The sequence below is a fragment of the Pseudophryne corroboree genome, chromosome 5 (genome assembly GCF_028390025.1).
Source record: "Pseudophryne corroboree isolate aPseCor3 chromosome 5, aPseCor3.hap2, whole genome shotgun sequence".
Classification (NCBI taxonomy): Eukaryota; Metazoa; Chordata; class Amphibia; order Anura; family Myobatrachidae; genus Pseudophryne; species Pseudophryne corroboree.
This window is the reverse complement of record NC_086448.1, coordinates 276402433-276429963: the sequence shown is the minus strand read 5'-3', so window position 1 is coordinate 276429963 and position 27531 is coordinate 276402433. Positions and strand designations below refer to the sequence as shown.

At 47.6% G+C, this 27531-nt stretch overlaps 1 protein-coding gene across 1 annotated transcript in view; it reads right to left on the bottom strand.

The window, feature by feature from the left end:
* Positions 1 to 27531, bottom strand: part of ATP2C1 (ATPase secretory pathway Ca2+ transporting 1) — a 288376-nt gene that overhangs the window by 12578 nt on the left and 248267 nt on the right. Inside the window, exons 22-25 of the mRNA XM_063922357.1 lie at positions 24666 to 24734; positions 10278 to 10394; positions 1883 to 2030; positions 537 to 632 (exon numbers count right to left, since the gene is read on the bottom strand). Of these exons, the coding sequence (XP_063778427.1) occupies positions 537 to 632; positions 1883 to 2030; positions 10278 to 10394; positions 24666 to 24734 (430 nt within the window). The remainder of the gene's footprint in view (positions 1 to 536; positions 633 to 1882; positions 2031 to 10277; positions 10395 to 24665; positions 24735 to 27531) is intronic.

Sequence of the window (27531 nt, the reverse complement as noted above, 5' to 3'; positions counted from 1 at the left end):
GTACAAACAAAGCGTACCATACACAGGCCGATATGACCAGTTTTCCAGACCACATGCTAGCAGGATCACTGGCACCGAGAACCAGCCATGTACATGAGAGCTAAATCAGACCTTTTCCGCTGTATTATACTTATATACGAACACAGATATCACACAGGGCCTCATTAGCTGGTAGGATGATGACCACATGCAAGCATCTATAGTTATTGTCCAATGCACTTTACAATCAACATCTGATATTGATCAGGAATATTTATGGGACAATAAATGGTGCGCCTTTAGGCTGAAAATACCTAATTAAAGGACAAAACCACAGCCCTGGTAAACCTGACCTTTAGCAGAGATATACATGTAGGTGTGAAATAAAAGCAGAACAAAAATTCTAAATGAACCTTTGAACAATGGATAAGAATTATTATTTTTCTTTTTAAAATTATACATTTCCCTTTTAGCTGACCTAGCTAATCTTCAATGGGGTACATTTGTGACCCATGTAACCAACAAAACCCTTATAGGTGCTTAGGAAGTGGTCTCACCTGTGATCGTGAACTTAGTGCATTGAACATATCAAAAAACACAAAGCAGGTAAAAGTCATTGTTGTGTCTCTTGGTGTGATTAGATTATCCTGCAGCTAGTGATACAAAAAACAGAATGAAGAAAACTTGTTACTGCTCTGCACATTGTAGACTTTACACACATATGTAGGTTTAAGTCAATTTCATAGTCTTGTTTTAGTTGTGTGTTTTATGAAAGAGTGGCAACACAGAACCACGTTCACCTTTCTAGGCTAGGCAGACTGGGTCAATATATTTCTGTTAGGCTGACTGGGTTATTAGATGTCTGCACAAGACAGACCATCTGAACATCGATAATCAATCCTGAATGCTAACAACAGAAAGCACCTCTTGTGCTAGACACATAAATGAAAAAAATGCCCTAAATGATAGGACACAGAAATCAATGGGGAAAATAAACATCTACAATAAGAGACATTATCACTGCACACGCTTAGTGCCAGTAAACTCTGTAAGATGTGTATCACCTCTATGCTTAGGAGAACATCATGCACACTTACAGATGTGTCCTCTTACATCTTTGCTGCGGTCACATTAAACAGTTCTTGAAGTAGCGCTATGCCGTGACGGGTCTCAGTAGCACCGAGCACCTTTTTTGTGTTTTTCCTGTGAAAATGCGTCTTAGTCGCAAAGTAATGCAATGGGACGCACAAGCAGATCCTGCTTATAATATGCAGCATGTCTACAGTATATTCTGTGTGTAATCGTGGCTGTATCTGCATCCAAAATACCATGTTACAGTAGCAAATACAGTTGCAGTCACACACAGAATATAGGCATGCTGCATATAATTTCAACCAGTAAAATCCGCTCGTGCGGCCAATTGCATTTGCAACTAAGATGCATTTTTTGCAGAAAGTACAAAAAAAAAAAAAAAGACGCTCGGCACTACCAAGTCACATGGCACTCACGTGTTGTGTGTAACGCGACTTGTAGAGCACGGAGCAAAGCTGTAAGAAGACGCATCTGTATATTGTATGCATTTGAGGCCTGAAGAGCAATGCACACATGCTTTATATGGCTACCAAACTACTATTTTTCTATACACATTAACACAGATATGGTTGCTCAGACATAAGGCCAGAATTCCAAGCATCTGGATCAAAGAAAAAGGGTCTTCATACCAATATTATTGTTTTTTTTTTTCCTTTTGTACAGCAGATCACACGCAATAACAAAGTAATGGTTCACAAAAATATCCCATAAAAGGAATAATGCACAAGGTTAGTTGTCTATACAAATTGGAATGTAACAAGTACATAAGTTGTATAATATACGCACACATATACAGACAGACATAACATACCTCTCTCCAGAAGACGAATAAAGTACCGCACACAATGATAATAGAAGAGATGAGAATTTTAATTATCAAGTTCTTGGTTAGAATACTGTCCTTAAGGTTTCTTGGTGGCTTCCTAATAACATCCTTGTCCACCGGCTCCACACCAAGGCTTAAGGAAAACAGGAATGAAAGAAGGCAGGCAAAAAAAAAAAAAAAGAGAAATAAATGGGGAGGTATTGTGCATTTCAAATCTAGTAATAGCCTTTGTTTTAGCCAAAATACCACATTTCACAGGTTCAATAAGCTACCCTACATGGCCAAAACGAAGTTTACACCACTTCAAATTAGTGTTTGACCATTTAGGCCACACCAATTGCATAAAAGGAACATTTGTTGTACAATCGGTTCAACAAATGCCTGCCTTACTACATCTGCCATGGTTATCTATAAATGCTTTATTCGGAGGTGAAAAAGTCTGGGACAAGCCTGGACTACCTGTGATAACCCAGGTTTTGCAAAATTACAAGTCCCATTATACCATGTAAATTATCTGCTGGCAGTGCACAATGGGATCAGTAGTTACACAACATCCGAGGAGCAGAAGTATGTCTAGGAGCAAGGACAGCTTAATCTTGAAGATGTACTGTAGAACACAAAGTCCCATAATTGGAGCACCCAGCGATTAGGTGCAATTGCTACACTCACTAGCAAATTCCAGCCTGCATCTGAATACAACTTTGACTCAACAATAGTTGGTTGGGTTCTTCATAGATTGGGTTTCCATGATTAATTAGCTGGACACAAGCCTTAAATACCCATGCACAATGCCAAACTTTGGTTACAGTCATGTACAGCACTCTGCCACTGGACTCTGGAGTGACAAGTCACACTTTACCACCTGGCAGCCTGGAGGGACAAATCTGGGTTTGGTAGATGCCAATAAAAGTTTCCTGACAACCGTAGAGTTTGTTGGAGAAGGAATAATGGTCTGATGCTGTTTCTTCATGGTATGGTTTGAGCCCCCTTATTTCCAGTGAAGTGAAATCTTAAAGCTATTTTATACTATGACATTCTAGAGAATTCTTTGTTTGCAAGTTTGCGGCAACATTTTGAGGAAGGCCCATTAATGTTCAGCATGCCAATGCCCCCATGTCCATCAAACAATGGTTCACAGAGGTTTTTGTTAGAGCCTGGCTGGCCCGCACAAAGTCCTGACCTGAACCTCAGTGAACATCTTTAGGATGAACTGGAACATTGACTGCGAGTCATAACTTATAACCTAACATCACTGACAGAACTAACTAATGCTCTTGTAGCTAAACAGGTATAAATCTCCAAAGCAACTTTCCAAAATCTAGTGGAAAGACTTTCCTGAAGACAGGAGGCTATTATAGCAGCAAAAGGGAGACCAATTCCATATTATATTGTTTGTGAAATCAGATAAACATGTATGGCTGTGTGATGTGTGGGTGTCTGCATACTTTAGTCCCTGTAATGTACATCCTTTGAAGTAACAAAAGACAACACAATATTATGTACACTACCACCACTGGTCAGTCAATGCTAAATCACGTGCAACAATTATTGTTTATTGACTTATGGAGAGGGGCAAGCTGGTCAATGTGGAAGACTACGATCATCTTGATCCCTGGTCAACAGTATACCTATGGCCTTGTCCTCAAACTTCATCATCAAAATTCACCCACTGGAGCAATCAAAAGCAGTTATGTGCGATTCTGCAAGATCACGCAAAATGTATCAATGTTCCAAGGAAATGCCATAGACTCCACGAGTGAAGCTGGCCATACGGTAGCATCTATATCCCCTTCGCCGAAAGGAACTTTCACATAATGCACTGGGTCAATATCACCATCTATTTGGAAAAGTAACCTGGGCGAGCAAAGCAGAGGAAGACATAGGGCCCGAAGCGTGGCGAGCGAAGCGAGACCACGAGGGCACAAAGGAGCCTAAATAAAAGAAAATAACCTAAAGAAAACCTAGATTGGAGAAAAAAATAAGATTTTACTCACCGGTAAATCTATTTCTCGTAGTCCGTAGTGGATGCTGGGACTCCGTAAGGACCATGGGGAATAGCGGCTCCGCAGGAGACTGGGCACAACTAAAGAAAGCTTTAGGACTACCTGGTGTGCACTGGCTCCTCCCTCTATGACCCTCCTCCAGACCTCAGTTAGGATACTGTGCCCGGAAGAGCTGACACAATAAGGAAAGGATTTTGAATCCCGGGTAAGACTCATACTAGCCACACCAATCACACCGTATAACTCGTGATACTATACCCAGTTAACAGTATGAAATATAACGGAGCCTCTCAACAGATGGCTCAACAATAACCCTTTAGTTAGGCAATAACTATATACAAGTATTGCAGACAATCCGCACTTGGGATGGGCGCCCAGCATCCACTACGGACTACGAGAAATAGATTTACCGGTGAGTAAAATCTTATTTTCTCTGACGTCCTAAGTGGATGCTGGGACTCCGTAAGGACCATGGGGATTATACCAAAGCTCCCAAACGGGCGGGAGAGTGCGGATGACTCTGCAGCACCGAATGAGCAAACTCTAGGCCCTCCTCAGCCAGGGTATCAAACTTGTAGACTCTTGTCAAAGTGTTTGAACCCGACCAAGTAACAGCTCGGCAAATTTGTAAAGCCGAGACCCCTCGGGCAGCCGCCCAAGAAGAGCCCACTTTCCTCGTGGAATGGGCTTTTACAGATTTAGGGTGCGGCAGTCCAGCCGCAGAATGTGCAAGTTGAATCGTGCTACAGATCCAGCGAGCAATAGTCTGCTTAGAAGCAGGAGCACCCAGCTTGTTGGGTGCATACAGGATAAAGAGCGAGTCAGTTTTCCTGACTCCAGCCGTCCAGGAAACATATATTTTTCAGGGCCCTGACTACGCCCAGTAACTTGGAATCCTCCAAGTCCCAAGTAGCCGCAGGCACCACAATAGGTTGGTTTACATGAAAAACTGATACCACCTTAGGAAGGAATTGGGAACGAGTCCTCAATTCCGCCCTATCCATATAAAAAAATCAGATAAGGGCTTTTGCATGACAAAGCCGCCAATTCTGATACACGCCTGGCCGACGCCAAGGCCAACAGCATGACCACTTTCCACGTGAGGTATTTTAGCTCCACGGATTTAAGTGGCTCAACCCAATGCGACTTCAGGAAATCCAACACCACGTTGAGATCCCACGGTGCCACTGGAGGCACAAACGGGGGCTGACTATGCAGCACTCCCTTAACAAAAGTCTGAACTTCAGGCAGTGAAGCCAGTTCTATTTTGGAAGAAAATCGATAGAGCCGAAATCTGGACCTTAATGGAACCCAATTTTAGGCCCATAGTCACCCCTGACTGTAGGAAGTGCAGAAATCGACCTAGCTGAAATTCCTCCGTTGGGGCCTTCCTGGCCTCACAGCACGCAACATATTTCCGCCATATGCGGTGATAATGGTTTGCGTTCACTTCTTTCATAGCTTTAATTAGCGTAGGGATAACTTCCTCTGGAATGCCCTTTTCCTTCAGGATCTGGCGTTCAACCGCCATGCCGTCAAACGCAGCCGCGGTACGTCTTGGAACAGACAGGCCCCCTGCTGCAGCAGGTCCTGTCTGAGCGGCAGAGGCCATGGGTCCTCTGAGATCCTTTCTTGGAGTTCTGGGTACCAAGCTCTTCTTGGCCAATCCGGAACAATGAGTATAGTTCTTACTCCTCTCCTCCTTATTATTCTCATTACCCTGGGTATGAGAGGTAGAGAAGGGAACACATACACCGACTGGTACACCCACGGTGTTACCAGAGCGTCCACAGCTATCGCCTGAGGGTCCCTTGACCTGGCGCAATATCTTTTTAGCTTTTTGTTGAGGCGGGACGCCATCATGTCCACCTGTGGCCTTTCCCAACGGTGTACAATTATTTGGAAGACTTCTGGATGAAGTCCCAACTCTCCCGGGTGGAGGTCGTGTCTGCTGAGAAAGTCTGCTTCCCAATTGTCCACTCCGGGAATGAACACTGCTGACAGTGCTAACACATGATTTTCCGCCCATCGGAGAATCCTTGTGGCTTCTGCCATCGCCATCCTGCTTCTTGTGCCGCCCTGTCGGTTTACATGAGCGACCGCCGTGATGTTGTCTGACTGGATCAGCACCGGCCGGTGTTGAAGCAGGGGTCTAGCCTGACTTAGGGCATTGTAAATGGCCCTTAGTTCCAGAATATTTATGTGTAGGGAAGTCTCCTGACTTTCCTTGGAAGTTTCTTCCCTGTGTGACTGCCCCCCCAGCCTCGAAGGTCACCAGGACCCAGTCCTGTATGCCGAATCTGCGGCCCTCTCGAAGATGAGCACTCTGCAGCCACCACAACAGCGACACCCTGGCCCTTGGAGACAGGGTTATCCGCCGATGCATCTGAAGATGCGACCCGGACCACTTGTCCAACAGATCCCACTGGAAGATCCTTGCATGGAACCTGCCGAATGGAATTTCTTCGTAAGAAGCTACCATCTTTTCCAGGGCTCGCGTGCATTGATGCACAGACACTTGTATTTGTATTAGGAGGTCTCTGTCTAGAGACGACAACTCCTTGGACTTCTCCGGGAGAAACCCTTTTTTCTTGTTCTGTGTCCAGAACCATACCCAGGAACAGTAGACGCGTCGTAGGAACCAGCTGCGACTTTGGAATATTCAGAATCTAGCCGTGCTGTTGTAGCACTTCCCGAGATAGTGCTACTCCGACGAACAACTGCTCCCTGGACCTCGTCTTTATAAGGAGATCGTCCAAGTACGGGATAATTATTTCGGCCATTACCTTGGTAAATACCCTCGGTGCCGGGGACAGACCAACGGCAACGTCTGGAATTGGTAATGACAATCCTGTACCACAATTTTGAGGTACTCCTGGTGAGGAGGGTAAATAGGGACATGCAGGTAAGCATCCTTGATGTCCAGTGATACCATGAAATTCTCCAGGCTTGCAATAATCGCCCTGAGCGATTCCATTTTGAACTTGAACCTTCGTATATAAGTGTTCAAGGATTTCAATTTTAGAATGGGTCTCACCAAACCGTCTGGTTTCGGTACCCCAAACATTTTGGAATAGTAACCCCGGTCTTGTTGAAGGAGGGGTACCTTGATTTCACCTGCTGGAAGTACAGCTTGTGAATTGCCGCCAGTACTACCTCCCTGTCTCCGAGGGCAGCAGGCAAGGCTGATGTGAGGTAACGGCGAGGGGGAGTCGCCTCGAAGTCCAGCTTATATCCCTGTGATACTACTTGCAGAACCTAGGGATCCACCTGTGGGCAAGCCCACTGGTCCCTGAAGTTCCCGAGACGCGCCCCCACCGCACTTGTCTCCACCTGTGGAGCCCCAGCGTCATGCGGTGGACTCAGAGGAAGCGGGGGAAGATTTTTGATCCTGGGAACTGGCTGTCTGGTGCAGCTTTTTCCTTCTTCCCTTGTCTCTGTGCAGAAAGGAAGCGCCTTCGACCCGCTTGCTTTTCTGAAGCCGAAAGGACCATCCCCAAACAATTCCTCACCCTTATAAGGCAGAATCTCCATGTGCCTTTTAAAGTCAGCATCACCTGTCCACTGACGGGTCTCTAATACCCTCCTGGCAGAATGGACATTGCCTTAGTTCTGGATGCCAGCCGGCAAATATCCCTCTGTGCATCCCTCATATATAAGACGATGTCTTTAATATGCTCTATGTTAGCAAAATATTATCTCTGTCTAGGGTATTAATATTATCTGACAGGGTATCAGACCACGCTGCTGCAGCACTATTCTCATGCTGAGGCAATTGCAGGTCTCAGTATAGTACCTGAGTGTGTATATACAGACTTCAGGATAGCCTCTTGCTTTTTATCAGCAGGCTCCTTCAAAGTGGCCGTATCCTAAGACGGCAGTGCCACCTTTTTTGACAAACGTGTGAGCGCCTTATCCACCCTAGGGGATATCTCCCAACGTGACCTATCCTCTGGCGGGAAAGGGTACGCCATCAGTAACTTTTTAGAAATTACCAGTTTCTTATCGGGGGAACCCACGCTTCTTTACACACTTCATTCACTCATCTGATGGGGGAACAAAACACTGGCTGCTTTTTCTCCCCAAACATAAAACCCCTTTTATGTGGTACTTGGGTTCATGCCAGAAATGTGTAACACATTTTTCATTGCCGAGATCATGCAACGGATGTTCCTAGTGGATTGTGTATATGTCTCAATCTCGTCGACACTGGAGTCAGACTCTGTGTCGACATCTGTGTCTGCCATCTGAGGTAACGGGTGTTTTTTGAGCCCCTGATGGCCTTTGAGACGCCTGGGCAGGCGCGGGCTGAGAAGCCGGCTGTCCCACAGCTGTTACGTCATCCAGCCTTTTATGTAAGGAGTTGACATTGTTGGTTAATACCTTCCACCTATCCATCCACTCTGATGTCGGCCCCACAGGGGGCGACATCCCCTTTTATCGGCCTCTGCTCCGCCTCCACGTAACCTTCCTCATCCAACATGTCGACACAGCCGTACCGACACACCGCACACACACAGGGAATGCTCTGACTGAGGACAGGACCCCACAAAGTCCTTTGGGGAGACCGAGAGAGAGTATGCCAGCACACACCAGAGCGCTATATAATGCAGGGATTAACACTATAACTGAGTGATTTTTCCCCCAATAGCTGCTTGTATACACATATTGCGCCTAAATTTAGTGCCCCCCCTCTTTTTTTAACCCTTTGAGCCTGAAAACTACAGGGGAGAGCCTGGGGAGCTGTCTTCCAGCTGCACTGTGAAGAAAAAATGGCACCAGTGTGCTGAGGGAGATAGCCCCGCCCCTTTTTCGGCTGACTTTTCTCCCGCTTTTTTCATGGATTCTGGCAGTGGTATTTATCACATATATAGCCTCTGGGACTATATATTGTGATGATTTGCCAGCCAAGGTGTTTATATTGCTGCTCAGGGCGCCCCCCCCCCCCCCCCCAGCGCCCTGCACCCATCAGTGACCGGAGTGTGAGGTGTGCATGAGGAGCAATGGCGCACAGCTGCAGTGCTGTGCGCTACCTTGTTGAAGACCGAGGTCTTCTGCCGCCGATTTCCAGGACCATCTTCATGCTTCTGGCTCTGTAAGGGGGACGGCGGCGCGGCTCCGGGACCGAACATCGAGGTCGGGTCCTGTGTTCGATCCCTCTGGAGCTAATGGTGTCCAGTAGCCCAAGAAGCCCAAACTATCTCCAGTCAGGTAGGTTCGCTTCTTCTCCCCTTAGTCCCTCGCTGCAGTGAGTCTGTTGCCAGCAGATCTCACTGTAAAATAAAAAACCTAAAATATACTTTCTTTCTAGGAGCTCAGGAGAGCCCCTAGTGTGCATCCAGCTCAGCCGGGCACAAGATTCTAACTGAGGTCTGGAGGAGGGTCATAGTGGGAGGAGCCAGTGCACACCAGGTAGTCCTAAAGCTTTCTTTAGTTGTGCCCAGTCTCCTGCGGAGCCGCTATTCCCCATGGTCCTTACCGAGTCCCAGTTTCCACTTAGGACGTCAGAGAAATAAAAATGCTTTAAGGGAAGAAAAGAATTTCCGCCTTCACATCCGGGTCCTTTTGACAAATTGCAAATAGATTGAACCCCGGCCATACACCTTAAGATTATCTATTGAACTTCCAACCAGTTATCTGGTTGGAATGAAAATCTGTTAATGTATGAGAGCAAATGACAAAACTATTTGCTCGCAAACACTGGAAAATAGACAGAATAATATTGTTCAAATTGGTTAAATGCTGTTGATCCAAAAAAAAAATGGTTAGATCAAAAGGATTTAACCAATTTGGACAACTGTTTTTGTCCATTTTCCAGTGTTTGTGAGCAAATGGTTGATTGTCATTGCTTCCATGCATTAACAGATTTTAGTTCAAACCAGCCAACCTGTTGGATGGTTGGACAGATATTCTTCAGGTATTGTATGGCCAGCTTAGTTACATAAGAGCAGGTCTTTGGCTAGCACTCACTTAAAATCTGATTTGGTACTCTTCTCTGCAGGTGTTCAGACACTAGCTGATGGAACAATGTTGCAGGCAGATGATATTACAGGGGAGGGATAGATACTTTTTAGTGCTGCTGTACAGCTTGCAAAGTTGCAATAGATAAATGAGGTGTGGTTTATTGCCCTCATCACTGTGATATAACTGCAGATGGACTTTCCTTCACTATTAATACATTCTACATTTTTTTTTGGGAAACTAAAGACAATATAGGGCAGATGTTTGCTCTATTACATATCTTTTTTAAAGATAAAATAATCATTCAAATTATTAAGATGTGTACATTACACACCCCATCAGCACAAAATCATTAAATTATAATGGCTCAATTGTGTTACTTTCGAGATGAATCTAGATGCACAGGGTATGCTTACCTTTGAGCTGGAGGACCATCCATTATTATATTAATCCATAATATCTGCATGGCATTGAGGGGGTTAGGAAAGTTCATTAATGTTGCAAGAGATATTAAAGTCAGTGCAGCGATACTCCTAAAAAAACAAAGAAAACCTTAGTGACAGACTGTACTCGGTGTATTTATCCAACTTAACTCATTTTTCTTAATGTTTCAACTTTTCCCTTTTCAAGAGACTGATCAATTGCAATTGCCAACCAAACATGGACTGCTATTGTGTACAGTTCTGGGTGTCTGGTGATGAAGCTGAATATAAAACACCACCACGACAGCCACCGACCACAGCTAGTACAATAAAAATATTCCTCTTTCAAAATGTGATTAAGTCATGATTTAAGCTGGATACATCAGGCACATCGGCCAGTGTGTACCCCCAATATACGTCGTTCACAGACATATTGCATCGGCCCTACAGCACCGCCGATGGCCAATATATCTGCAGATATATCAGTGCATCATGCTGTGTGTATGGGCGGTTTGCAGACCACCCGTACACTTGCTGCAGTGGCTGCTGGTGATTGACATCACTAATGGGGGGCACATGTAAATGCCTGCCCAGTTGTGACGTCAGGCACAACACATCAGGCCAACGATCACTAAGTGTGTATGTACTTCCTGATCATCCGATAGGTCGGCGTATCGACCAGACAGCCGATCTATCAACCTAGTGTGTACCCAGCAGTACTGATTTAACCGTCCAAAGTTAGGTTCAAAATTAAAATGCACCGAAGTCCTCGTCAGAAAACTGTAAAAGACCAATGGATACAGCAATACATGAAAAATCCCAATCCTAAAATTTCTTAAATCTGTATCACTCCCGTTAAAACAAAATAAAAATTTGGTCAACATTCCAGTGACCAAAGCATATGGAGCCTAATTTGGCACACAGTATGTGTTGGCACTTTTTGGGCTAGTCACAATTCAAAATCAGCATCAGTTCATAAATTAATCTGGGTTTTTTTTTCTCCAGAAGACTGAGAAGAAATAACGTGATTTATGGTAAGAACTTACCATTGTTAAATCTCTTTCTGCGAGGTACACTGGGCTCCACAGGAAATAACATCGGGGTGTAGAGTAGGATCTTGATCCGAGGCACCAACAGGCTCAAAGCTTTGACTGTTACCAAGATGCATAGCGCCGCCTCCTCTATAACCCCGCCTCCGTGCACAGGAGCTCGGTTTTTGTCAACCAGTCCAATGCAGTAGCAGGTAAGAGAGACGACAATCGTTAGTAGCCACATACACCACACACTCACGACAGGAGAGGGTGTTAGAGGCTAATACTATACCAACCCAAAGAAGCTAAGTGAGTCAGGGTGGGCGCCTTGTGGAACCCAGAGTACCTCGCAGAAAGATTTAACAACGGTAAGTTCTTACCATAAATCTCGTTTTCTGCTGCGGGGTACACTGGGCTCCACAGGGAATAACATCGGGGATGTCCTAAAGCAGTTCCTTATGGGAGGAGAGACACTGTAGTGGGCACAAGAACCCGGCGTCCAAAGAAAGCATCCTGGGAGGCGGAAGTATCGAAGGCATAGAAGCTTATGAACGTTTTCACTGAGGACCACGTAGCCGCCTTGCACAACTGTTCAAGGGTCGCACGACAGCAGGCCGCCCAAGAAGGTCCAACAGACCGAGTAGAATGGGCCTTAATGGTAGCAGGAGCTGGAAGACCAGCCTGTACATAAGAATGCAATCACCATTCTAATCCATCTGGCCAAGGTTTGCTTATTAGCAGGCCAGCCACGTTTGTGAAAACCAAACACTACGAAGAGAGATTCAGACTTCCGAATGGAAGCAGTTGTCTTCACATAGATACGGAGAGCCCGCACCACATCCAAAGACCGCTCTCCAGAAGACAACTCCGGAGAATTAAAGACAGGAACCACAACCTCCTGGTTAAGGTGGAAGGAAGGGGTGTGGTTCATCAAATCGACAGTGTCTAGGTCGACAATGTTTAGGTCGACCACTATAGGTCGACAGTCACTAGGTTGACATGGATGGAAGGTCGACAGGGTTTCTAGGTCGACATGTGCTAGGTCGACAGGTCTAAAGGTCGACATGATTTTTTTTTTTTTTTTTGTCGTTTTCTTCGTAGAGTGACCGGGATCCCAAATTAGTGCACCGCGTCCCCTCGCATGGCTCGCTTCGCTCGCCATGCTTCGGGCATGGTGCCTTCGCTCCGCTACCGCTTCGCTCGGCACACTTTACCGTTCCAATCGTAGTCCACTTGGATCGTTAAGTATGAAAAAATTCAAAAAAAGAAAAAAAATGTGAAAAACTCATGTCGACCTTTAGACCTGTCGACCTAGCACATGTCGACCTAGAAACCCTGTCGACCTTCCATCCATGTCGACCTATAGTGGTCGACCTAAACATCGTCGACCTAGACACTGTCGATCTTCAGACCGGATCCCGTAGGTAACCAGGGCGCGTTTTAAGAACTGCCCGATCACGGTGAAAAATCAGATAGGGGTACTTACAGTATAAGGCACCCAGGTCTGAAACGCATCTAGCAGAGGCAATGGCTAGCAGAAACAAGACCTTAAGGGAAACCACTTAAGATCTGCGGATGCAAGAGGTTCAAATGGAAATTCTTGCAAGGCCTCCAAGACCACAGACAAATCCCAAGGGGCCACAGGTGGGACATAAGGAGACTGAATGCGCAATACACCCTGAGTGAAGGTATGAACATCAGGCAGAGATGCAATTTTTCTCTGAAACCATACCGACAAGGCAGAAATATGAACCTTGAGAGACGCTAGACGAAGACCTAAGTCCAGGCCTTGCTGTTGAAAAGCCAAAAGTTTGGCTGTATTAAACTTGTAAGCGTCATGATTGTTATTTGCGCACCAAGCAAAGTAAGAATTCCAGACCCTATGGTAAATCAGAGCAGAAGCCAGCTTACGGGCCTTCAACATAGTTTGAATGACCGCCTCAGAAAAACCTTTGGCCCTCAGTACGGAAGCTTGAAGAGCCACGCCGTCAAAGCCAGTCGGGTCAGATCCTGGTACACACAAGGGCCCTGAATGAGGAGGTCTGTTCGTTGTGGAAGTAGAAGGGGACGCCTAGCGAGAGGCCCTGGAGGTCTGAGAACCAATGCCGTCTGGGCCACGCAGGAGCAATCAGAAGTAGTATGCCGCCTTCTTGTTTGAACTTCCTTATCACTCTGGGCAGTAGGGAGGGAACACATATGGCAACTGAAAGTTCCACGGGATTGCCAGTGCGTCCACGAACGCTGCATGAGGAGCCCTTGTTCTTGTTCCGAAGACCAGAACCTTGTGGTTGTGTCGAGACGCCATCAGATCTACATCTGGAGTGCCCCACTTGTCCACGAGGAGTTGAAATACTTCTGGATGGTGGCTCCACTCCCCGGCGTGCACGTCCTGACGACTGAGAAAGTCCGCTTCCCAGTTGAGGACCCCCAGAATGACCACCACCGATATGGCTGGTAGATGGCATTCCGCCCGCTGAAGAATCCTTGATACTTCCCTCATTGCCAGGCGGCTTTGAGTGCCGCCTTGATGATCTATGTACGCCACTGTGGTGGCGTTGTCTGACTGTGCCTGAACAGGTCTCTTCTGAATAAGATGCTGGGCCAGGTTCAGCGCGTTGAACACCGCCCGCAGTTCCAGAATGTTTATTTGAAGGCGAAATTCCTCCTTGGTCCACCGACCCTGAAGGAAGTGTTGCTCCAGCCTCTCAGACTGGCATCCGTCGTCAGAAGGACCCAGTTGGAGATCCAGAAGGGACGACCCCAGCTCAAACGTCGGTCCTGCAGCCACCAGCTCAGTGACAGACGGACTTCCGGAGACAAGGAGTTCATGTGAGACCTGATCCGGTGAAGCAGGCCGTCCCATTTAGCAAGAATCCGTTTCTGCAGAGGGAGTGAATGGAATGGAGTGTACTGCACCATGTCAAAAACAGACACCACGAGACCTAGCACTTGCATCGCCAAATGTATTGACACTTGCAGACGAGATAGGAAGTATTGAATCTTGTCCTGAAGCTTCAGGACCTTCTCCTGAGACATGAACAACCGCTGGTTGCAGGTGTCCAACAACGCTCCCAGGTGCACCATGCTCTGCGCAGGGATTAGGGAAGATTTCTTCCAGTTGATGAGCCACCCGTGGGCTTGCAGAAACTGGATAGTCAGATCCGGATGGCGTAGGAGAACTTCTGGGGAATTTGCCAGGATCAACAAGTCGTCCAGATACGGTAGGATCCTGACCCCTTGACAGCGGAGTACAGCCGTCATTACCACCATGACCTTGGTAAAAACTCGCGGAGCCATGGTCAAGCCAAAAGGTAACGCCCGAAATTGGTAATGGAGGTTGCCCACAGCAAACCTCAGGTACTGCTGATGCGACATTGCAATAGGAAAATGCAGGTAAGCATCCTGTATGTCCAGGGAGACCATATAATCCCCATGTTCCAAGGCAAGAACAATAGAGCGAAGGGTTTCCATATGAAACTTGGAAACCCTGACAAATTTGTTCAAGGACTTGAGGTTGACAATGGGCCGGGAAGACCCATTCGGTTTCGGGACTAGGAACAGTGAAGAGTACCCCTTGCCTCTCTGAGCCAGAGGCACTTGTACTACCACTCCTGTGTCCAGGAGGGACTGTACCACCGAATGAAGAGTTTTTGCCCTCATCTGATCCGAAGGGACGTCTGTAAGTCAAAATCGATGAGGGGGACGTTTCTTGAAGGACCTCGAGTGACGACTTCCCGTACTCAGGCATCGGAAGTGGTCTTCAACCATCCCTAGGTGAACCCTAGAAGTCGGCCCCCCACCCTGGGATCCCCCAGGGCGAGGCCTGCCCCATCATGCTCGTCAGTTTTGGAAGCAGGCTGACGGGCAGCCCAGGCACGTTTGGGCTTAGTAGGTTTGGAAGTGGGACCGTGTTTCGGGTATGCCTGACCTTTTGCTTTTCCCGGAAGACGAAAGGAACGAGAGGAAGTACTCTTAGCCTTCGGCGCCGAAGGAGCAGTACTAGGCAGACATGCAGTTTTAGAAGATCTAAGTCAGCCACTATCTTGTTGAGGTCTTCTCCAAAAAGAATGTCTCCCTTAAAAGGGAGCACCTCCAGTGTTTTCTTGGAGTCCAGATCAACGGACCAGGACCGCAACCAAAGAATCCAGCGAGCCAGGATAGATGTAGTAGAAACCTTGGACGCCAGAATACCAGCATAAGAAGCCGCCTCCTTCACATAATGTGAAGCTGTGACGATATACGACAGGCATTGTCTAGCGTGATCGGAAGCACTGGAAAGCAACTCTGCCTCCAACTCCTGGGCCCACGCCTCAATGGCCTCTGCAGCCCAAGTTGCTGCAATAGTGGGCCTATGCGCAGCACCAGTTAGGGTGTAAATTGCCTTTAAACAACCCTCCACGCGCTTATCCGTCGGTTCCTTCAGAGATGTGACGGTAGTCACAGGCAGAGCTGAGGATACTACCAGCCGCGCCACTTGCGAATCCACTGGCGGTGGTGTTTCCCAATTTTTACTTAGCTCCGCAGCAAGAGGATAGCGAGCCAGCATCTTCTTGTGAGGTGTGAATTTCTTACCTGGAGTTTCCCACAATTCCTGACGTATGTCCACTATGTGGTCAGAGTGAGGTAAAAATAAGATTTTACTCACCGGTAAATCTATTTCTCGTAGTCCATAGTGGATGCTGGGACTCCGTAAGGACCATGGGGAATAGCGGCTCCGCAGGAGACTGGGCACAACTAAAGAAAGCTTTAGGACTACCTGGTGTGCACTGGCTCCTCCCACTATGACCCTCCTCCAGACCTCAGTTAGGATACTGTGCCAGGAAGAGCTGACACAATAAGGAAGGATTTTGAATCCCGGGTAAGACTCATACCAGCCACACCAATCACACCGTATAACTCGTGATACTATACCCAGTTAACAGTATGAAATATAACTGAGCCTCTCAACAGATGGCTCAACAATAACCCTTTAGTTAGGCAATAACTATATACAAGTATTGCAGACAATCCGCACTTGGGATGGGCGCCCAGCATCCACTACGGACTACGAGACATAGATTTACCGGTGAGTAAAATCTTATTTTCTCTGACGTCCTAAGTGGATGCTGGGACTCCGTAAGGACCATGGGGATTATACCAAAGCTCCCAAACGGGCGGGAGAGTGCGGATGACTCTGCAGCACCGAATGAGCAAACTCTAGGTCCTCCTCAGCCAGGGTATCAAACTTGTAGACTCTTGCAAAAATGTTTGAACCCGACCAAGTAACAGCTCGGCAAAATTGTAAAGCCGAGACCCCTCGGGCAGCCGCCCAAGAAGAGCCCACTTTCCTCGTGGAATGGGCTTTTACAGATTTAGGGTGCGGCAGTCCAGCCGCAGAATGTGCAAGTTGAATCGTGCTACAGATCCAGCGAGCAATAGTCTGCTTAGAAGCAGGATCACCCAGCTTGTTGGGTGCATACAGGATAAATAGCGAGTCAGTTTTCCCGACTCCAGCCGTCCTGGAAACATATACTTTTCAGGGCCCTGACTACGTCCAGTAACTTGGAATCCTCCAAGTCCCAAGTAGCAGCAGGCACCACAATAGGTCGGTTCACATGAAAAACTGATACCACCTTAGGAAGGAATTGGGAACGAGTCCTCAATTCCGCCCTATCCATATAAAAAATCAGATAACGGCTTTTGCATGACAAAGCCGCCAATTCTGATACACGCCTGGCCGACGCCAAGGCCCACAGCATGACCACTTTTCACGTGAGGTATTGTAGCTCCACGGATTTAAGTGGCTCAACCCAATGCGACTTCAGGAAATCCAACACCACGTTGAGATCCCACGGTGCCACTGGAGGCACAAACGGGGGCTGACTATGCAGCACTCCCTTAACAAAAGTCTGAACTTCAGGCAGTGAAGCTAGTTCTATTTTGGAAGAAAATCGATAGAGCCGAAATCTGGACCATAATGGAACCCAATTTTAGGCCCATAGTCACCTCTGACTGTAGGAAGTGCAGAAATCGACCTAGCTGAAATTCCTCCTTTGGGGCCTTCCTGGCCTCACAGCACGCAACATATTTCCGCCATATGCGGTGATAATGGTTTGCGTTCACTTCTTTCCTAGCTTTAATTAGCGTAGGGATAACTTCCTCCGGAATGCCCTTTTCCTTCAGGATCCGGCGTTCAACCGCCATGCCGTCAAACGCAGCCGCGGTACGTCTTGGAACAGACAGGCCCCCTGCTGCAGCAGGTCCTGTCTGAGCGGCAGAGGCCATGGGTCCTCTGAGATCCTTTCTTGGAGTTCTGGGTACCAAGCTCTTCTTGGCCAATCCGGAATAATGAGTATAGTTCTTACTCCTCTCCTTCTTATTATTCTCATTACCCTGGGTATGAGAGGTAGAGAAGGGAACACATACACCGACTGGTACACCCACGGTGTTACCAGAGCGTCCACAGCTATCGCCTGAGGGTCCCTTGACCTGGCGCAATATCTTTGTAGCTTTTTGTTGAGGCGGGACGCCATCATGTCCACCTCTGGCCTTTCCCAACGGTGTACAATCATTTGGAAGACTTCTGGGTGAAGTCCCCACTCTCCCGGGTGGAGGTCGTGTCTGCTTCCCAGTTGTCCACTCCGGGAATGAACACTGCTGACAGTGCTAACACATGATTTTCCGCCCATTGGAGAATCCTTGTGGCTTCTGCGATCGCCATCCTGCTTCTTGTGCCGCCCTGTCGGTTTACATGAGCGACCGCCGTGATGTTGTCTGACTGGATCAGCACCGGCCGGTGTTGAAGCAGGGGTCTAGCCTGACTTAGGGCATTGTAAATGGCCCTTAGTTCCAGAATATTTATGTGTAGGGAAGTCTCCTGACTTTTCCATAGGCCTTGGAAGTTTCTTCCCTGTGTGACTGCCCCCCAGCCTCAAAGGCTGGCATCCGTGGTCACCAGGACCCAGTCCTGTATTCCGAATCTGCGGCCCCCTAGAAGATGAGCACTCTGCAGCCACCACAACAGCGACACCCTGGCCCTTGGAGACAGGGTTATCCGCCGATGCATCTGAAGATGCGACCCGGACCACTTGTCCAACAGATCCCACTGGAAGATCCTTGCATGGGACCTGGCGAATGGAATTTCTTCGTAAGAAGCTACCATCTTTCCCAGGGCTCGCGTGCATTGATGCACCGACACCTGTATTTGTATTAGGAGGTCTCTGTCTAGAGACGACAACTCCTTGGACTTCTCCTCCGGGAGAAACCCTTTTTATCCTGTTCTGTGACCAGAACCATACCCAGGAACAGTAGACGCGTCGTAGGAACCAGCTGCGACTTTGGAATATTCAGAATCCAGCCGTGCTGTTGTAGCACTTCCCGAGATAGTGCTACTCCGATGAACAACTGCTCCCTGGACCTCGCCTTTATAAGGAGATCGTCCAAGTACGGGATAATTATTTCGGCCATTACCTTGGTAAATACCCTCGGTGCCGGGGACAGACCAACGGCAACGTCTGGAATTGGTAAGGACAATCCTGTACCACAATTTTGAGGTACTCCTGGTGAAGAGGGTAAATAGGGACATGCAGGTAAGCATCCTTGATGTCCAGTGATACCATGAAATTCTCCAGGCTTGCAATAATCGCCCTGAGCGATTCCATTTTGAACTTGAACCTTCGTATATAAGTGTTCAAGGATTTCAATTTTAGAATGGGTCTCACCAAACCGTCTGGTTTCGGTACCACAACATTTTGGAATAGTAACCCCGGCCTTGTTGAAGGAGGGGTACCTTGATTTCACCTGCTGGAAGTACAGCTTGTGAATTGCCGCCAGTACTACCTTTCTCCGAGGGCAGCAGGCAAGGCTGATGTGAGGTAACGGCGAGGGGGAGTCGCCTCGAACTCCAGCCTGTATCCCTGTGATACTACTTGCTGAACCTAGGGATCCACCTGTGGGCAAGCCCACTGGTCCCTGAAGTTCCCGAGACGCGCCCCCACCGCACCTGTCTTCACCTGTGGAGCCCCAGCGTCATGCGGTGGACTCAGAGGAAGCGGGGGAAGATTTTTGATCCTGGGAACTGGCTGTCTGGTGCAGCTTTTTCCTTCTTCCCTTGTCTCTGTGCAGAAAGGAAGCGCCATTGACCCGCTTGCTTTTCTGAAGCCGAAAGGACTGTACCTGAAAATACAGTGCTTTCTTAGGCTGTGAGGAAACCGGAGGTAAAAAATTTTCTCCCAGCTGTTGCTGTGGATACGAGGTCCCAGAGACCATCCCCAAACAATTCCTCACCCTTATAAGGCAGAATCTCCATGTGCCTTTTAAAGGCAGCATCACCTGTCCACTGCAGGGTCTCTAATACCCTCCTGGCAGAATGGACATTGCATTAATTCTGGATGCCAGCCGGCAAATATCCCTCTGTGCATCCTTCATATATAAGACGACGTCTTTAATATGCTCTACGTTAGCAAAATATTATCCCTGTCTAGGGTATTAATATTATCTGTACGGGTATCAGACCACGCTGCAGCAGCACTATTTATGCTGAGGCAATTGCAGGTCTCAGTATAGAACCTGAGTGTGTATATACAGACTTAAGGATAGCCTCCTGCTTTTTATCAGCAGGCTCCTTCAAGGTGGCCGTATCCTAAGACGGCAGTGCCACCTTTTTTGACAAACGTGTGAGCGCCTTATCCACCCTAGGGGATATCTCCCAACGTGACCTATCCTCTGGCGGGAAAGGGTACGCCATCAGTAACTTTTTAGAAATTACCAGTTTCTTATCGGGGGAACCCACGCTTCTTTACACACTTCATTCACTCATCTGATGGGGAAACAAAACACTGGCTGCTTTTTCTCCCCAAAAATAAAACCCCTTTTATGTGGTACTTGGGTTCATGTCAGAAATGTGTAACACATTTTTAATTGCCGAGATCATGCAACGGATGTTCCTAGTGGATTGTGTATATATCTCAACCTCGTCGACACTGGAGTCAGACTCCGTGTCGACATCTGTGTCTGCCATCTGAGGTAACGGGCGTTTTTTGAGCCCCTGATGGCCTTTGAGACGCCTGGGCAGGCGCGGGCTGAGAAGCCGGCTGTCCCACAGCTGTTACGTCATCCAGCCTTTTATGTAAGGAGTTGACATTGTCGGTTAATACCTTCCACCTATCCATCCACTCTGGTGTCGGCCCCACAGGGGGCGACATCCCATTTATCGGCCTCTGCTCCGCCTCCACGTAACCTTCCTCATCCAACATGTCGACACAGCCGTACCGACACACCGCACACACACAGGGAATGCTCTGACTGAGGACAGGACCCCACAAAGTCCTTTGGGGAGACAGAGAGAGAGTATGCCAGCACACACCAGAGCGCTATATAATGCAGGGATTAACACTATAACTGAGTGATTTTTACCCCAATAGCTGCTTGTATACACATATTGCGGCCAAATTTAGTGCCCCCCCTCTCTTTTTAACCCTTTGAGCCTGAAAACTACAGGGGAGAGCCTGGGGAGCTGTCTTCCAGCTGCACTGTGAAGAAAAAATGGCGCCAGTGTGGCGCCCCTTTTTCGGCGGACTTTTCTCCCGCTTTTTTCATGGATTCTGGCAGGGGTAATTTATCACATATATAGCCCTGTGACTATATATTGTGATGATTTGCCAGCCAAGGTGTCTCATATTGCCCTCAGGGCGCGCCCCCCCCCCCCCAGCGCCCTGCACCCATAAGTGACCGGAGTGTGAGGTGTGCATGAGGAGCAATGGCGCACAGCTGCAGTGCTGTGCGCTACCTTGTTGAAGACAGAAGTCTTCTGCCGCCGATTTTCCGGAACACTTCTTGCTTCTGGCTCTGTAAGTGGGCCGGCGGCGCGGCTCCGGGACCGAACACCAAGGTCGGGTCCTGCGGTCGATCCCTCTGGAGCTAATGGTGTCCAGTAGCCTAAGAAGCCCAAACTACCACCAGTCAGGTAGGTTCGCTTCTTCTCCCCTTAGTCCCTCGCTGCAGTGAGTCTGTTGCCAGCAGATTTCACTGTAAAATAAAAAACCTAAAATATACTTTCTTTCTAGGAGCTCAGGAGAGCCCCTAGTGTGCATCCAGCTCAGCCGGGCACAAGATTCTAACTGAGGTCTGGAGGAGGGTCATAGTGGGAGGAGCCAGTGCACACCAGGTAGTCCTAAAGCTTTCTTTAGTTGTGCCCAGTCTCCTGCGGAGCCGCTATTCCCCATGGTCCTTACGGAGTCCCAGCATCCACTTAGGACGTCAGAGAAACTTGCTTAACCACTTTCTTATGTTTGAACCTGTCCGGTTTCTTAGGAACGGCATCAGCAGCGATCTAAAGAATCATCCTGATCGCCTCCAACAAGTCAGGAACATCTACCTGCGAACCAGCCTCCCCATCAGAACTATCAGGATCAGAATCTGAGGGGTCAGTATAAACACCATCCTCATCAGATGAAGTGTCTGGGACAGTGGTAGACTGTGAGGAAGTAATGGCCCGATTAGATGACCCCTTGGTCTTAGGCGGGCCAGAGTCAGATTTCTTTTTAGACAGTGACTGGTTTAATTGCTGTAACTGACTGGAGATTTGATCTGCCCAGGGCGGATTAACTGCAGGGACCATAATCTGTTGTACCGGCACAGGAGATCCCATAGGGGACGTAAGTTTAGTTACAAGCATAGTTAATATAGAGGAAAACGTAACCCAAGGTGGGTCATTTTGAACCCCCGTTGCCACTATTCCACTGGGGGGTAGGGAACCCCCAGAACCTGAACTCTCTGCTGACAAGTTTTCCTCAAACATGCCTGCAGCATCACCCCACACACTCTGGGATCAGCTCCAGCTCTGTTGCCCCCTGTAGCTGACATAGCTAAAAGCACAATCTCAGGCAACACAGTACAATATCAGCAGCAATATATCCGACAAGCAGTCCCTGTGCAGCTTATATATTCCGCAAACAGGGAATTCAAGAGGTATATGACGACTAAAGATCACAAAGAAACACACACGAGTATATCTTGTGAGACGCCTATATCAGATAATAAACCTGACGCACTGAGCCCCCTCAGGTCATAGAATATAGGGATAGCAATCTGAGTGAGAGACACGAAATGGAGGTCATACAGTAGCTACATGCACACACATAGAGTCACAATGTACAATGCAGTAAATAGGACATGCAATAAAACTGCAATGGACTAGCAATACAAAGTAATACTCAGTATAGCTAAATAATTCGTAGATATATCAATGCACAGTAAAGACTGTATGTATATCACAGGGTACTTGTACTATATAACCCTGACCAAATGCACTGTTTCTTAACGAACACTGTCAACAGACATGTAGAATACTTAAGTGTCTTGTAAAATGCACAGTGCTGACATGCAGGCGGCTTTACAAAGGAGGATTTGCCCAAACAGTCCCAAGAACAGTGCTGCTCTGTGTAATGGCACCCAAACACTGACCGGGAGTGAGGGAGAGAGATATATGCAGCTCCAAGGCGGGAACATTACTGTAAATGGCGCCTTGGGGCTGGGGGAAGGGCTAAAGGTCTAAGCCTTATCCCCCTGCTGGACCTCACCACTTGTACTATGGGCTGTAATAAAAAAAACGTTTTTTATGAGGAAACAACCGACCTGTGCCCTTGCCCTTGTGGTTTAGTGGAGTCCCTGCCCGACCACAGTGTCCACGCCGCGCCAGACCGTGATTTCAGCGGGACCAGCCTAGGGGACCAACTTACCTCCTCCCTGAGTGCGGCCACGCGATCCAGGAGAACTTCGGCAAATGTGTGACTAACGGGGAGCAAAACGGAGCCTCCGCTGTAAGTACCCAGCTACCAGGGCGCGGGAGTATACAGCGCCACTGGGGGAGGTGATGGAGCTGCAGCAGGAGATGTCAGACTGACATCCATCACTGCTGCAGCCCTTGAAGTCTTCTATCTTCGCTTAGAAAGCTCTCTCACGGCTGCTGGAGCAGCCCCTCTGTTATATGCCTGCTTACTGCATGGCACCAACTACAAAACTGAGCTCCTGTGCACGGAGGTGGGGTTATAGAGGAGGCGGTGCAGTGCATCTTGAGAACAGTCAAAGCTTTGAGCCTGTTGGTGCCTTGGATCAAGATCCTACTCTACACCCCGATGTTATTCCCTGTGGAGCCCAGTGTACCCCGCAGCAGAAAAGAAAATATGGATGTCTTTCTGGAAATCCACACAAAGGACAAACTACCCAAAATGTGCACCAAAGTACATTTAAAAAAAAAAAAAAAGAAAAAAAAAAACTTGCAAGAACATGAATGGAAAGAAAAATGTGTGCTTTTATTTCTCCTAATCACCACTTTGCTGTTCTACAAATATGTTTTCATAATAAAATCGGCACTTAAAAATTTTAATGTGGCGTCAAAATGCAAACCATTTTGAAAATAGGTGTTATTGTCATTAGACAAGAACTACTAAAGGACAACACTGTCTGAAGGAGGCCTGAGTGTGTAGGTGCCAGGATTGGGGAAATAACGCACTGTGCCCTCACCCATCTGCCACCTCTACCAGTATTTCTGCAGTGCAGACTAATGTCGCCACCAGAAAACTACCATGGGCCACATCATTTAAAAGGCTGTTCTCCTTTTTCAAATAAGGCTACCCGAGTTTATTGAAGCCAGGATTGCAGATATATTCCCCCCATCCCTGGACTTCAAAATTAATTGCACTATGGTGTAATGGTTAGCATTACTGCCTCACAACACTGAGGTCATGGGTTCGATTCCCACAATGGCCCTAAATGTATGGAGTTTGTATATTCTCCTTGTACTTGTAAAATATACTAGTAAGTTAATTGGCTCCCAACAAAATTAACCCTAGCATGAATGTGTGTGTGTACATGTGGTAGGGAATATAGATTGTAGGCAGCTACTGATGTGAATGGGCAAATATTCTCTGTAAAGCGCTGCGGAATATGTGTGCGCTATATAAATAACTGGTAATAGTACTGGGTAGGTCTCTGGTAATCACACACGATCACCAGAAAATAACTTCTTAGGGGGTTATATTATATTTAATGCTCACTTCCCTATTTCCTCATTTGTACAAAATTCTGCAGAGTTTATTTTAAAAGGGATGGTGCTTAATGACATCATGATACGGTCATCAAGCTAAGTTGTCGCCCCCTGACACACACACTGTACACATCCACCGCACCAGTCCCACCGGTCCATAACAGCGAATAGTTTAATTGACATGTGTCTCACTGTTGTAAGGTGTTCCTTATAGCAAACATTTTACAAGCTCAGTTTTACATTACACCAACTAAGTATTCTAAATACACGTGTCTCGCTGGTGTAATGACTTTCAGGTTACAACAGCATGAGCAATGTTGTACTTACGTGCTAAGCTGGAAGCGAACAAAGTTTTTAATGTTGTTGTAGATCCCTTTTCCCTCTTCAATTGCAGACCTGAAATGATCATTGCACATCCTGTTACACACCGGCAAAGTGCTAATGGAAACGTCTCAGTGACGAGCTTCAAGACAGTGTTGAATAAAAGGTTTGCTCTAAATACATTTTACAGCAACATACATGTATCATAAATATGCTTATGAGAAATGATTCTTGGCAGGTATCTTTATCCTATCTGATGCTAGAATCTTGCATTGCCTGCCTTGGCTATCTATACTCTATTATACAGCAGATCATAGTATTAGGATAATAATAAAGCAGCAGCAATATAAAATATGTAATCTGGAAAGCACATGTGGTGCAGAGAGATGAGCAACTTGGTACTCTGATAATCATCTGGTGAACATCCTGATATAAGGGTATATTCAATTACTGTTGGATCCATTGCGACATGCATTTGTCTGAATGGATCTGACGAGCCCTATTCAATTGAGTGGCCAAATCTGACTCTCTGATTTGAGCCCAATCAGACTGTCGGATTTGGCCTGCGTCCGTGATGCTGCTGTCGCAGCTCCCCGTGTGTGAGATTACAGGGAGCTGCTGGAGGGAGCCGCACACAGCCATGTAGCCACCTGTGTAGTCGGGGGAGCCGTGTAGCCAGGCAGCGCTGCCGTGGAGTCGTCTGTGTAGCCAGAGAGAAGTGTAGCCGCCTGTGTAGCCAGGGAACACCGCCGAGAAGCCGGGGACCTGTGTAGCCATATAGCGCTGCTGGGAGAGAGGAACCTGGCCGGGGGTACGCCCATCAGAGAGGAGCCGTGTCTTCCACCGACCGCGGCTCCAGCTGCCCCCGCCGGTAAGCATACTCTCTCCCTCCCTCGCCCCTCTCCCCCATCTGATCTTCTCAATCCGACTTATTTTAAAGTCGGATTGAGATTGTTGGAAACGGGGCCAAAACCTTTAGGATTTTGCCCCATTTCCGACAGATGCAAGCGGATCGGCAGCTATTCCTCTGATCCACGTGTTTTCCAACAAGTCAGGAATTCCTGACTTGTCGGGAAAAAACATCCAATATTGAATAGGTCGGAACCCCTTCCAACTTAAATCAGTCTGAAACTGCTGTCTTTCTGACAAAACGTCAGTTTCCGACTCTTACTGAATATACCCTATAACAGGGCTGGCCAAACCAGTCCTCGAGATCTACCAACAGTTCTCATTTTCCAGACCACCTAGCTAGTGCACAGGTGTAGTCATTACTAATTAAGATGTGCTGCATTCATTCCTAACTGACCATTCTACAGATCTCCAGGAGGCCTGGAAAACATGAACTGTTGGTAGATCTCGAGGACCGGTTTGGCCAGCCCTGCCCTATAATGTAGGAGTTACCTCAAAAATCATATGAGAAAGATAGTAGTGGGCGGCATTTTTAGTCTATCCATTTAATAACATCATCTGAATGTATATTATTGGCACTGTTAGATGTAGCCAGTAAGGCCCCTGCTTATTGCAGCTAGCAGCCATATCCAGGTTGTTATTGTGAAGGAACAAAGTACATTTCCAGCCTTATGCAGTGTGTGCCATGTTCACTTCTCACCTCTTTATAAATGGCTTTTAGACACACAGAGGGCATACCCAAATTGATAGAGATGTATCCAGAGACATTATCAGCGTCTACACCTGATGCAAGAGATCCATGTGAAACCATACAACTCAGCACAGCTGCAGTTCCACCTACATGCCATCTTCTAAGCTCAGTCTCTATGAGTATCCCCCAATACCCCCTAGTAACACCCATCAGCCATAAGTGAAGTTGAAATGGAGATGTCTATGACTTTGAATAACTAGTAGATGCATGCTCTCGGCTACAGATCATGGGGGCCATTCCGACCCGATCGCTCGCTGCAGTTTATCGCAGCGCTCGGGTCGGAACTGCGCATGCGCCGCAGCGCACCGGCGCATGCCAGACAGCCTAAGGCCGTCGTTGCCTAGTGATCGCCTCTGAGGCAGAGGCGGTCGCTGGGAGGGAGGGGGCTGGACAGTGGCGTTAAGCCGCCGTTTATGGGGTGCGGTACGGCCAGCACAGGCGTGGCTGGACCGTTTGGGGTGGTGGGTCGCGGCAGCTGCACCACGTCACACGAAGCCGCTGCGACCCGGGGCAGTGAAGAGGTTCTCCCGGCCAGCCGCAGGAGCTGCGCTGGCCGGGAGTAACCCCTGAGATGCAAAAGCATCACCGCTGTGCGATGCTTTTGGATTTCTGCAGGGCGGGGAGAAGGCCGGCACTGACATGCAGGGCGGACTAGCTGGGGTCCCCAAGGTGGAGGCCCGCACCATCAGGCTGATGGCTTATCTATTTTCCCATCCGGTCCACTGGCAGCCCAATGCTTTTTAGTCTTACCAGACTTGTTGTATTGGGGCTGCTTGACATCACTTTTTCCTTTAGTTTTTCCTGGAGACCGAAAGGGCCGAAAAGCCGAAACTTTAGGTTTGAAATTGTATGTGGAAGGAAATTGGACCTTCTTGGAGTCTGCTTCTGACTCCAGAATATCTGTCAATTCTTTACCAAAAAGAATATCTCCAGAAAAGGGCAAAGATTCCAAAACAGTCTTAAATTCAGAATCAGCTTTCCACGTACGTAGCCAAACTGCTCTGCGAGCAGCTATTGTTGAAGCTGATGCCCTGGAGGCAACAGTACTCATATCCAATGCTACTTCTTCCAAGAACATTGCAGCCTGTTTTATATGTGCTATATGGGATTTTTGCTCTCTAGATGCTATTGAAAAATCCCCCTCCAATGCATCAGCCCAGGCAGCCACTGCCTTTGCCATCCAAGCTGAAGCCATGGCTGGCCTTATGACTG